Raw genomic sequence first — 11,916 nt, forward strand, 5'->3', positions numbered from 1 at the left:
CCGGTTTGATAATGTTTAAAAAAATAAACAAGTGACAACGAAGACCAAGCAGGTCCAGCACACGATCCTAAATCCTGTGCATCGTCTCCATCGCTGGTCTTCCATTATTGACGAATCTCTTTGCTTTTTTTCTTCCTTCTTAAACAAACCCAATTCGATTTCAACGAACGCCTCTCTCTCTCTCTCTCTCTCTCTCACTCTCTTTCCCGATTTGTTCATTTGCCGGAGCTCGTAGTGTAAGCGGATCCGCGGCTGAGAGATGGCTCCTAATGATCCTAAAAAAGCCGGTGGCGGAAGTGGTTTCTTCGCTTCTCTTGCTTCTTCGATCTCCAATTTGGGATCTGCTATGACCAAATCAGTTAATGGGTGAGGTTTTTGAGATCCCTTTTCTTAAACCCGGATCTGCCACTCTGCTAGATTCGTATTTTGGATTTGAAAAATGGAAACTTTTGTTGCTTCTGGATTCCTTTATATCAACTAATTGGGATTTGGTGTCCCAAGTCTGCTTCTTTGGAATTGATATTAGACTAGAGCTTAATTCACACAGATGGAGAGTTTCGATTCACTTGTAAAATGGGCTCTACTTAAAGTTTAGCTCTTTTGAACGATTCGTTATGTTTTGATTTGCTTCACAGTTTGGTTCCCTATGAGGGACTTGAAGTTATCAATCCCGAAGGAAGTACAGATGATGCAGAGGAGGAAGCAAGCAGAGGAAGATGGAAGCAAGAGGTATATATACTTTTCTTTTACCGTTGTTGTTTTTGTTGTTGTCATAACAGTTGATCTAATCATCTGAGAAACATACACAATTCTTAGGATCGAGATGGGTATTGGAAGATGATGCAGAAGTACATAGGATCTGATGTTACATCAATGGTGACCCTTCCTGTGATTATTTTTGAACCAATGACAATGCTCCAGAAAATGGCAGAGGTTTGTGCTCATGATGACAACTGATGTTTAGATCCTGTCTGATATAGTTTCGTAATCCGATGATGCCAATGATATGTGCTCTGTTTCTGATAGTTGATGGAATACTCGCATCTCCTAGACATGGCAGACGAAACTGAGGACCCTTATATGCGCATGGTGTATGCATGTAAGAACATTTTCTCCTCCTTTGATTTTTTCTACGATCAGTATCTTTCCTGTGTGGCTAACTTGTAAGAATTTTGATTTTTAACAGCATCATGGGCTATATCCGTGTATTATGCTTTCCAACGTACCTGGAAACCATTCAATCCAATCCTGGGTGAGACTTATGAGATGGCTAATTACAATGGTGTTAACTTCATATCTGAACAGGTCAGGGACATTTCTTTTGGAACTAAAATAATTGTCAACGTGCTTTTGCTGCCAGCTACTCCCAGATTGTTGATACTAATGGTTTTGTTCGCAGGTCAGCCATCACCCACCAATGAGTGCTGGTCATGCTGAAAATGAGCATTTTACGTATGATTGTACTTCAAAACTGAAAACAAAATTTCTGGGAAATTCCATTGACGTTTACCCAGTAGGAAGGTAATTCTGCAAAACCACAACACGGGGTGCAACTATATATACTGAAATCAGAATCTTCATATGTACATTATCCTGAACCTTAAATCATGAATCTATGGTGCAGGACACGGGTGACACTTAAAAGAGATGGAGTTGTTCTTGACTTGGTACCTCCTCTGACCAAAGTTCACAACCTAATCTTTGGACGAACTTGGGTCGATTCGCCTGGGGAAATGATCATGACAAACCTGACCACCGGTGACAAAGTTGTGCTTTACTTTCAACCATGTGGCTGGTTCGGGTAAGTTTCCTTCACTGCAACCTCATCTTCCTGTATATTTTTCCCATTCAAAGCTGAAGAAATGTGCATTTATGGTCTCAACAGATCTGGTCGATATGAAGTGGATGGATATGTCTATAACGCCTCTGAGGAGCCTAAGATACTCATGACTGGCAAATGGAACGAGTCCATGAGTTATCAGCTGTGTGACGGTGAAGGTGAACCTCTCCCAGGCACCGAACTGAAAGAGGTTCGCTAAATCTCCCTCTGTCATTGACACAATTCTCTTTGCAAAAAATTTAGTTTGATGAAACATTCTAATGCTGTCTTTTGTTAGGTATGGAAACTCGCTGATGTTCCAAAGGATGACAAATACCAATACACACACTTTGCGCACAAGATCAATAGCTTCGACACTGCCCCGAAAAAGCTGTTGCCATCTGATTCACGGTTACGACCTGATAGATACGCACTTGAGATGGGCGACATGTCCAAATCAGGCAATGAGAAAAGCAGGTATGGTAACAAAAACTTGTCCTTTAAGGATCTGAATTTGACCAGATAATAATTTGAGAATTTTCTAATTCTTCTCCCTCCTCTTTGCTATGAAGCATGGAAGAGAGACAGAGAGCTGAAAAGAGAACCCGCGAAGAGAAAGGCCAAGGCTTTACTCCTAAATGGTTCGATGTAACGGATGAAGTCACTGCTACACCATGGGGTGATCTCGAAGTTTACCAATTCAATGGAAAGTACTTGGAGCATCGTGCAGCTGCCGATAACTCTGAAGATAACACTGACCCTAAGTCGATCCAATTCAACCCATGGCAATTCCAAGATCTGTCTACTTAAAATGTATCGCTTCAAACGAAGAAATGTTGTAATTCTTTTTCTCTCGTAGTTGCAACAAACTTTTTTCTACACCTGCTAGCTTTCCCATTCATTGCTTTCTCTAGTGTTAGGGCATATGCAACGTGAGATCTTTGAAGATTGATCTTAGATTGAAAATATTATTAAAATATTATAAGAGCTTTAGTTAAGATCTTTTGTAGAGTAATTGATTAAGGGTAGAACATGTTTAGATCTTAAGAAATAATAATTTAATAATCAAAAACTTTAAATGTTATTTAAAAATTGAATTTTTTTTTTAAAAAAGTAAGTTATATTAAAATAGAGATGGAAATAAAATAAAACACAAAATACTATTCGAATTAGTTATTACACAAAAAAAAAACATTAAATATATAAATGAAAAACATTAAAAACAAACAAACATATTAATTAAAGGTTACAAACATTTTATTTAATTAATACAAAGTTTAAAAAAATTATTCATTACCAAATGTAGTCCATATATTCTCAATCAAATCCTCTTTTAATTGGTGATGTGCTTGTCTATCACGAATTCTTGTGTGACCATCACCTAGACCCTCGAGATTTGTAGGCATTTCGACTGAAAACGTATGAATCTCGTCTTGTTCGAATTCTTCTTTGTCATATAGAGTGTATGAATATCGTTCATCTTCGACAATCATATTATGGAGTATGAGACATGCTCTCATAATATATGCTATTTTACCTTTCGACAAAAACCGACATGGATTTTTAATCATGGCGAATCTAGATTGCAGGACTCCAAATGCACGCTCAACATCTTTTCGTGCACCTTCTTGATGTTCTGCAAACAAACAATGTTTCGGGTGTTGTGGTCGTTGGATGGATTTCACAAATGTCGCCCATTCAGGGTAAATTCCATCCGTCAGATAGTAAGACAAATTATACTCCCTTCCGTTGACATAGTAGTTCATTTGGGGAGCTCGACCGTAAATAATGTCATTAAATACTGGGGATTGAGCAAGAACATTTAAATCGTTACTTGTACCTGGCGCTCCAAAAAAGGCGTGCCATATCCAGAGATCTTGTGAAGCTACCGCCTCCAAGACAATTGTTGGTTTCTCGGTCCCTCGTGAATACATTCCTTTCCAAGCGGTTGGGCAATTCTTCCACTTCCAATGCATGCAGTCGATGCTTCCAACCATCCCAGGAAAACCCCTCTTTTCTCCATAAAAGAGTAGCCTTTCAAGATCCTCTGTTGTGGGTCGACGTAGGTATTCAGTGCCAAACAAATCAACTATTGCAACGACGAAATGTTCCAAACATTTACGTGCCGTCGTTTCACCAATACGTACATATTCGTCAACCGAGTCGGCCGCAACCCCATATGCTAATTGTCGAATTGCTGCAGTACATTGTTGTAGCGGTGATATACCATTCCGGAAAGTGGCATCTTTTTTTGGTTGAAAATATGACACTTCTGCTGCGAGACGATTCACAATACGCAGGAACAATGGCTTGTTCATGCGAAACCTTCTGCGAAATAGGTTCTCCGTGAAAGTCGGATTATCATTGAAGTAATCCTTACACAACTGTTCGTGCCCTTCTTCCCGATTTCTTTCTATATAAGTACGCTTCTTCCTTTCGGTCGGAATAACCTCTTCGATCCCATCACATAGATTATCAATTTGTGCGTCGATATATTGGTCAAAAAAATCATCATCACTACTAGATGAATTATGAAAGTCAAAATTGTTGGAAGACGATGCCATAAAAACGGAATGGTTGAAATGGTTTATATGGTTGAAAATTGTAGAGAAGGAGAGAAGAGAAGTGTTTTTCCAAGACAGGAGAGAAAAGGATTTTTGTAGTGTTTATGAGAGTAATGGGATGTTTGATTTTGATGAGAGAAACGAAGGTAGGAATCACATATATATGTTAAGAAATTTTGTTACTCTTGCTTTAATAATACAAGCCGAACACATGTGACTCTCGCTTTAATACTACTATCCAAACACATGTGACTCTCGCCTACAATCCAAACCTGACATGTGACTCTGTTGACATTACATTTTCGATTACAATTTGCAAAAGTTAGCTTACATACTCGATTGATACCAAAAGGAACAAAGTCATGTGACTCACAATCCAAAAGTTACATTACCAAAGGTCCACAAACTGGTGAATGGGCCTCCAAAGTAACAGCTATCAGCCTCCTCTTCAGAGCCATAGAATCAAGTCCCATGTCTTCTTGAACCTGAAACCAAACCTCAATTAACATAACTGATTCATTATAAATATAAGCATAGAAGTTGAACAAGGTTCAGATAGGTTACATAGAAGTATAACATTTACAAACACACATACTTAGCTAACAGAAACATATGCATAATGAAAAACATAGTTAAATCAGACATATCAGACATAGTTAAATGAACTTAGTTTTTCCCTAATTTAAAACAGCTCGGCCATTAGCTTCTTCTTAAGAACTTTTTCATCTTCATCCAGTGATTCACTCCTTGCAAGGAGAGTCTTGTAAACAGACATCTTTTGGAGTTTTTCCCTCTGAGCCATATCCTTCTCTTTCTTCTCCCAGATGTTATCATCAGTCGCCAAAGCTGGTCCAACCTTGCCTTTCCCTTTGTTCCTCTTGGCTTTCATGGCCTTTATTCCTGGTGGCCTGCTCTCTTCCTCAAAAACATTTGATCCAGCAGATGGTGGAGCATCATCGGCTTTTCTTTTGTTAGAGCTGGTTGTCTTTGGAGTAGGGTTCATAGGCTCCAAGTTCAACCATTTTGGTTCGTAGCGCAGCGCATTCCATGCATACTCCAAACTGAACTTCTTCTTGTACAGCTGATAGTAGAGTTGGTGAGCATTGTTGATAATGTCCAAATCATTCATGCCACTAGCTTTCTCACTAAATGCTTCAGCATAAAATCCACAGAACCTGGCCACCATCTTTTGGATTTTTTGCCATCTTTGCCTACAGTGGTCAGGGAGCCTTGGCTCAGCCCCATTTAGTACATGAGTACTAGAAGCATAATACTCTCCTATGCGCTTCCAAAAGGCCCCTGACCTTTGGTCATTCCCAATTATCACATCCTTTGATGTGTATAACCAACCGCTTATAAGAACAAGATCATCCTGGCTGGTCCAAATCCTTCTCTCCCTTGGTGTCTTTTCTGGTTGACTTGCAGCTTGAACTGGTGGTGAGCTCGGTTGTGAACTAAAAGAAGGGATTTGAGAGAAGGAAATGTTTGCATTGGAAGAAAATTTGCCGTAAGGGAAGTTTTGGAGACTATAGTATGGTTGAGATTGACACTGGTTATTTGGATGGTCATTTGAATCCATATCCGACAGCTTAATAGAAGGAAGAGAAGTAAAAGCTTAGGTAAAAGGAGAGATTCAAAGAGGAGATATGATAGAAGAAAAGAGAATAGGAGAGAATGAATTTAACATACCTCTGGTTTAATAGAGGTAAGTTAAACTAGTAGTTATTAGTCTTAAAGTATCATTACCTAACACAATCAAATCAGGTATAAAGACACTTTCAAACCAAAAAAGCTTTAAAGTAGCAAACTCATAACTAGAGCTAACCTTGAACTACCAAGGTCAGATCAGTATTTATTATAACTTTCCACAACTAGAAAGTTAAACAGACTATACTAGTCTGTTTACAACCAAGAAAGCTCATTCATCACATCCAAAGTAACCAGCCACCATTTCAATCATCAAATAACCAGTAAAACAAGTAAAGGAAAAGTTCAGTAAATTTGAATGTTATCCTCCCAAGTAACACACACTTTCGTTAACTTCAAAGAGGAATAGGTTTCACCACTTATTAACAAAGCACTACTCAACTATCTAAAAACAAGAGACATACAACATACATACTCCAGTTTACTCAATCATCAGAAAACAAGAACAAGAACTCTAAACTAGAAACTTCAGCAGCTAATCACAACTATATTGAGTAGGGAATTACCTTATAGTTGGCAGGAAATGGTTGTTGGTGTTGCTACTCCGATTTAAACTTCAGAGCTACCTCACCTACATGTCTCACAACCAAAACAAACACTTGTGGTCAGTTTAATCAAGCAAAAAAGACACGATACACATAAAAAAACTATAACTCTCACAGTTTAACTCGAATGTCATTGTTATTTGTAAACCTAATTTTCTTCTAATGAGAACAACAAGCAACAAAACCCATATACTAAACCCAAACCTAAACCTACATCGACTTCAAAAAAAATCCTCTAAATCTCAGACTTTCGGATGAAACGATGAAACGATAAATCTCAGACTTTCGGAGAACACGTACCTACGGCTTTGGGAGAAAGAGGAAACGATGAAACACCAGATGGGTGAGGCGAAATCAATCGGAGAAGTCGGATGTGGCCTCGAGATCGTCGGAGATCTTTGTCACCCTAGAGATGGTGTATCAGCAAAAAGAAGAGGAAAATAAAAGGAATAACGAGAAGGGATACCAGAGAACGAAGCAAAGATCGATTAGGCTCCGATTTTACCGGAAATCGGTGCGAAATCGGCCAACTATCGACGACGGCAACAATCGCCGCGAGAGAGGCTGGAGAGAAACAGAACCCTAGTGTTGAAACGATTTTGCCCCAAATGAAAAAATATTTTCGATATCAAAATTCTTACCCAATCCGCGCATGCCACGTCACAGCGAGAGCGGGCCAAGAACTGATCCAGCCCAAGACCACTTCGCCCGATCTTAGCTTTCAAAACCCAAATTCTAGTCATTTTAAAATCTAAGAACATGCTCTCAGATACAGCGATAATTATGGTCTTAGTTTACAACTTCTACTGTTTTTTTTAAATAACTTATTCAAAACCTTTCGTCGTCATAGTTATCTTCTTCTTCTTCTCCTTCTCCTTCTTGGAGCTTGATCTCACTGTCACCAAACCATCTTGGAGGATCGAATCCAGATCCACCAAGAGGATTGCAGCGGCAGAGACGCCAAGTGGTGAGAACAGTGCCTTTGAGAAATCCATATTTCTTGTAAGCTTCCATTGAGTATTCACTGCAAGTCGGAATGTAACGGCAGCTTCTAGGTAACACCGGCGATATCTCTCCTGTTTTTCACCGGAAAACGCTAATTAGCCACCGGAGAAACACTCCTAAAACCAGAATCAGATGATGAATTGCAAAAGGTTGTTTTTTTTTATTACTCTTGTAGAATCTCAGCATTGCTAAAGCTGCTTTGACTCCCACACTCTCCAGCTCTTCCCCATCTGAACTCAACCCAATCAATTATTAGTTACAAAAGAGACAGACTTTATAAGAGAAAGAGAGAGACCTTGAGGAGATTCAGGGTCTGGTTTTGATGGCGTCGATTTCGCAGATAAGCAACGGAGCTGATTCTTGGTGTTCCGAGGTAGATGATCAAACCTCAGGCAGGAATTGTTGAATTCGTGGTGAGGTTTAGGAAGATTAGGACTTTGAGAGAAAGTGAGGGTTGCATAAGGACGGTGGATGGAGACGACGACCGCCATTAAATGCTAAGCTCAAAACCAAGCTTCAAAGCTCTCTAAAAACAGAACAACGACGACGTTTGATTCTATGACCCACCCATTAGCGACTGTTTATATATTTGTATTAAATTAATAATAATTTTATTTCTTTATTACTCAAAAAAAACAAACATTACGCATAGTGTCGGAATCCAGTTTCTGTGGTCAAGAAAGAATATATGACACGTTACAGAATTTTGTACGAACGAAATGCATCTGAATACGGAGCACATCCACAAAATCAAGACTCATAAATACTTCATCTTTCTCTACGCCAAAAAGTAGAAAAAGATGGCGAGCTCACTTCTAAGCTCGTCGCCATTGTCGTCATCTTTCTTACATGTTCCTCGGAAGTTGCTTGTTCATGGCCATTGTCCGAGCCAAACAACTCTCTGGTTCTCTCGGAAACAATCGTCCCTCTGTGTTCGCGCTGCAACACTCCCTCAAGGGGTAATCAGTCTCTTAAACGTACTCTTGAGTCTTTATCCGATAAGAGATTGGAACTTTAGATTTTATCTATCAACTTTTTTTCTATGTTGGGAAGATGATAGTGCCAAAGAAGGAACCCAAATTCAAACCAGCGTTTCTGGGATTTACATACACAGCTGAGATATGGAACTCCAGAGCTTGTATGATTGGTCTCATCGGATCCTTCATTGTTGAGCTGGTGAGTTTCAATGGCTAAGCAATATTTGTAGACAAGATTGACTTAAAACAGAGTTGTCTTTTTTTTTTTTTTTTTCTTCCAGATTCTGAACAAAGGAATACTTCAGTTGATTGGTGTTGATGTTGGAAAAGGGCTTGATCTTCCTCTCTGATTCGGATCTTCTTCTTCGTCTTCCAATCTGGTCATAACAATTTCACAAAACCCTTTTGGCTTTTTTTTCTTATGATATAAAGAGCTTACAGCTATAATTCTGCATAGAAACAAACACATATATTGAGAACTAGGTGTCTGATTCTGATAACAAAATATGAAAGCCTTTAATTATCTTACAATGAGGTCTTTTCACCTGTTAAGTGGTATGTATAATAACCATAATCAGCTTCTGAGTTCTGTATCCACAACCTACCTTCCTTTTCCTTTGTGAGGAATCCAAAGAAAAACAAGGAAAATACCTAACCGATACCATAATTTTCACAAACGGATGCTCTTGATCCAGTTAACAATGATGCGAGAGAGAGAACCTTGTCAAGCAGAGTCTACTACTGATTACGGGCTAGTCTTGGTTTTAAGCTGAGGCGGCTAAAATGCTTGAAAACGGACAAGCCAGAGTGCTGTGAAGTTAAAAATCTGCAGCCTTTTCGATGGAACTCCCCAGTAAGAGAGGAATACATGATTTGGGTCTTGGCTAAGGTTTTGTTTCAGATGAAGTAGGGATTGAATCAAAAGCTGTACGAAAACGCACACCTGAACCGATATGCCTTGACGTAGGACAGAGCCAAGAAAGTATGTTCGGACCCAAAATCTGAAGAAGAAACAGTTAGAACATAACATCGAATAAACCTTCGACTGATACTGACCATCTAAAAATATAGATAAGAATTATTACCAAGGTTAGGTTTTCATATGCGCCAATGTCATATGGATGCTTATAGACTTGCCCACCTTTCTCTGCTAACCACATAGCTCTCACTCCTTCATGGTACTGCTCAACTTCCGCAAAATTGATTAGCAGAGGAACGATATCTGACTAGACCTCAGGAAATCCATAATCTAGCAATTGAAGAAGAGGGAAAGTTTAAGAGAGAAGAAAAAGAACAACCTCGATAGTCGTTTTGTTTTGTAAAATGAGGTAGATGTGCCACCCGAGAAGAACACCTAACGCAATGCTCAATGGGATAAGAAGAAAAGCTGAAATTACCTGGAAAGAAAAACCATAACCATTAGCACAATAATAATTGTTGGTCGTTTGCAAAACAAAAAATCAATCTTAATCATTACATATATAGTTCTTAAATAGCTTCCCATCTCTTCCTCTTCATCTTGAGGTTCAACAGTAAGGCTTCCCACAAGTAAAACCTAAAAATTCAACGAATATATATAAGCTCATTTACTAAGTGGCACCCAGAGAGAGATACACATTGAACTAACGGAAATTAAGAAATGTACCAGGGAGTATACACAAGCAGTCACCGCATAGACAACAAAGACAAAGAAGACCTTGTAGTTAGTGTGTCCTACGCAGTTGTTGATCCAGATACAATGGTGGTCCTTCAAATAAAAAAAAAGACTAGTTTAATACAATATCACATGAGCTTTGCCTGAAACATAAAATGTTCAGTAGAGCATACCATTCTAAGCACACATCTTTTGCAAACTCGACAATGGTGAGCTCGCGGAGGTTTGAAATGTGAACACTTTTGGCAATATCTCAAATCTCCTCCCTGCAAATAACATAACCCAAGTAATGAAACAAAAATTCGTAAGTGGATTTTCCCAGAAAGACCTCAAAACATGAACCCACATATGGAATCTAAAAGCCTCAACTATGAAGATACTAATTAGAACAAGAAAATATGATAACTTGAAAGTTGAAAGTCAAATTCTCCGGGTAACAAAAATCACTAATCTAGCGAATCCATATAGCCAAAAGATGGATTTTTATGTAAATCCCAAAGAGTCAACCTTTAAGGTCCCTCACATAGAATTTACAAGTTAGGAACAAATTTGATCACTTAAAAGTTCTATAGCAAGCCAACAAAATATCTCACATGGAGTCAACAATCTACAAAAATCCCCATTCTAGTCAATCCTAGAACCTAAACATTGAATTGATATGTACAGAAAATGACTACACACCATGGACTAACCAGATCCTCAGAGAATAAAAAAAAACAACATTATCCAAATATGGTAACAGAGATAATGGCAAATCTCTCTGACATTGGAATGAACTAAACTGATCATAATAATAATAATATCCAAATTCCAAAATAATACTGACAAATCTCAGAATTGACTATTGAGCACCAAGAAAGAGCTAAATGGAAGAGAAAGAGATGACCTTGCGCTTAATCTCGTGAACAGGACTCTCCGGATCTTCAACATCTGGCATGTAATTGAGTGGAACCCGACCCGGATCCCTGAAAACCGCGATGGAGTAATTGTATACACACATCAGAGCCAAAGCGGTGAACACGGCGGCGTTGGCTATTCCGGGAGACGAAGTGAGGCTGAACCACCGATCGATGAAAGTGAAAACCGAGGCAAAGTAGATGAAACCGATCACCAACATCACCACCGTGACGGGGAGAGAGAATCCGACTCCTTTCCGTTTCATTTTTTTTTTGGGAGCACCGGCGTCGAGACGACGGCGTCTCCGGCGAGTGGATTTTTAATTTAAATTATTTCTTCGTTTTCTCGATTGTTGTTGTTGTTGGAGTACGTCTGAAGTTGTCGACGATTTTGGAGATCTCTAATTGTCTCTCGAACTCGAAGCTCCCCACCTAATTACAATGATCCCTTCTTTATTATATTATTTCGTATTTTCCCCATTTGTTTTTAATTTAGAGAAATTGTTAAAAATGCCCCTTTTTCAATACCCCTTTTCAAAAATGCCCCCTTTGAGAGTCTATTTTTAAGTTTGCCCTCTTTTAATTTTTAATGACCATTTTACCCTTATTTGAAACAAAATTAGATTGTTTTCAATATTTCTCTTCGTTTCCAATATTGATTATTATCAACTTCATGGACATGGTACAATCTCATAGTTCTCTAATCGCACTTTATACATGTCACACCCACAATTGTTTGGTATATTCTT

General features: G+C 38.7%; 4 protein-coding genes across 4 annotated transcripts; 2 read left to right on the forward strand and 2 right to left on the reverse strand.

The window, feature by feature from the left end:
• Positions 1 to 30: 30 nt before the first annotated feature.
• Positions 31 to 2,720, forward strand: LOC9318679 (oxysterol-binding protein-related protein 3B). The gene is made up of 10 exons (XM_021030939.1): positions 31 to 366; positions 636 to 729; positions 817 to 933; positions 1,027 to 1,099; positions 1,187 to 1,305; positions 1,400 to 1,521; positions 1,625 to 1,801; positions 1,886 to 2,030; positions 2,118 to 2,296; positions 2,392 to 2,720. Exons 1-10 carry the CDS (start codon positions 260 to 262, stop codon positions 2,627 to 2,629), a joined length of 1,371 nt encoding a protein of 456 aa, XP_020886598.1. The 5' UTR covers positions 31 to 259; the 3' UTR covers positions 2,630 to 2,720.
• LOC110229871 (UPF0161 protein At3g09310) lies at positions 2,640 to 8,379 on the reverse strand. The gene is made up of 4 exons (XM_021030941.1): positions 7,936 to 8,379; positions 7,808 to 7,870; positions 7,429 to 7,711; positions 2,640 to 2,739 (listed from the first exon to the last, which is right to left on the reverse strand). The coding sequence occupies exons 1-3, from the start codon at positions 8,129 to 8,131 to the stop codon at positions 7,464 to 7,466; spliced, it is 507 nt and encodes a 168-aa protein (XP_020886600.1). The 5' UTR covers positions 8,132 to 8,379; the 3' UTR covers positions 2,640 to 2,739; positions 7,429 to 7,463.
• On the forward strand, positions 8,379 to 9,164 carry LOC9318680 (light-harvesting complex-like protein OHP1, chloroplastic). Its single transcript, XM_002882567.2, has 3 exons — positions 8,379 to 8,599; positions 8,694 to 8,816; positions 8,899 to 9,164. The coding sequence occupies exons 1-3, from the start codon at positions 8,441 to 8,443 to the stop codon at positions 8,965 to 8,967; spliced, it is 351 nt and encodes a 116-aa protein (XP_002882613.1). The 5' UTR covers positions 8,379 to 8,440; the 3' UTR covers positions 8,968 to 9,164.
• On the reverse strand, positions 9,109 to 11,576 carry LOC9318681 (probable protein S-acyltransferase 16). Its single transcript, XM_021030940.1, has 7 exons — positions 11,158 to 11,576; positions 10,445 to 10,537; positions 10,263 to 10,364; positions 10,095 to 10,172; positions 9,916 to 10,014; positions 9,703 to 9,798; positions 9,109 to 9,618 (listed from the first exon to the last, which is right to left on the reverse strand). Exons 1-7 carry the CDS (start codon positions 11,431 to 11,433, stop codon positions 9,502 to 9,504), a joined length of 861 nt encoding a protein of 286 aa, XP_020886599.1. The 5' UTR covers positions 11,434 to 11,576; the 3' UTR covers positions 9,109 to 9,501.
• Between the last annotated feature and the right edge of the window lie 340 nt (positions 11,577 to 11,916).

The sequence above is a fragment of the Arabidopsis lyrata genome, assembly GCF_000004255.2.
Source record: "Arabidopsis lyrata subsp. lyrata unplaced genomic scaffold ARALYscaffold_3, whole genome shotgun sequence".
NCBI classification, from domain to species: domain Eukaryota; kingdom Viridiplantae; phylum Streptophyta; class Magnoliopsida; order Brassicales; family Brassicaceae; genus Arabidopsis; species Arabidopsis lyrata.

What these genes read in the sequence shown, in the direction of transcription:
- LOC9318679 (XM_021030939.1), top strand. Translation starts at nt 260, where the DNA reads ATGGCTCCTAATGATCCTAAAAAAGCCGGTGGCGGAAGTGGTTTCTTC. An exon ending in ATGACCAAATCAGTTAATGG is followed by an intron (nt 367 to 635) that starts GTGAGGTTTTTG and finishes TTTGCTTCACAG; the next exon opens with TTTGGTTCCCTATGAGGGAC. An exon ending in TTAACTTCATATCTGAACAG is followed by an intron (nt 1,306 to 1,399) that starts GTCAGGGACATT and finishes TTTTGTTCGCAG; the next exon opens with GTCAGCCATCACCCACCAAT.
- LOC110229871 (XM_021030941.1), bottom strand. Translation starts at nt 8,131, where the DNA reads ATGGCGGTCGTCGTCTCCATCCACCGTCCTTATGCAACCCTCACTTTC. An exon ending in AGACCCTGAATCTCCTCAAG is followed by an intron (nt 7,871 to 7,935) that starts GTCTCTCTCTTT and finishes GGTTGAGTTCAG; the next exon opens with ATGGGGAAGAGCTGGAGAGT. An exon ending in AATGCTGAGATTCTACAAGA is followed by an intron (nt 7,712 to 7,807) that starts GTAATAAAAAAA and finishes GGTGAAAAACAG; the next exon opens with GAGAGATATCGCCGGTGTTA.
- LOC9318680 (XM_002882567.2), top strand. Translation starts at nt 8,441, where the DNA reads ATGGCGAGCTCACTTCTAAGCTCGTCGCCATTGTCGTCATCTTTCTTA. An exon ending in CTGCAACACTCCCTCAAGGG is followed by an intron (nt 8,600 to 8,693) that starts GTAATCAGTCTC and finishes TATGTTGGGAAG; the next exon opens with ATGATAGTGCCAAAGAAGGA. An exon ending in GATCCTTCATTGTTGAGCTG is followed by an intron (nt 8,817 to 8,898) that starts GTGAGTTTCAAT and finishes TTTTTCTTCCAG; the next exon opens with ATTCTGAACAAAGGAATACT.
- LOC9318681 (XM_021030940.1), bottom strand. Translation starts at nt 11,433, where the DNA reads ATGAAACGGAAAGGAGTCGGATTCTCTCTCCCCGTCACGGTGGTGATG. An exon ending in CTGCTTGTGTATACTCCCTG is followed by an intron (nt 10,173 to 10,262) that starts GTACATTTCTTA and finishes TTGAATTTTTAG; the next exon opens with GTTTTACTTGTGGGAAGCCT. An exon ending in CATATGAAAACCTAACCTTG is followed by an intron (nt 9,619 to 9,702) that starts GTAATAATTCTT and finishes TTTCTTCTTCAG; the next exon opens with ATTTTGGGTCCGAACATACT.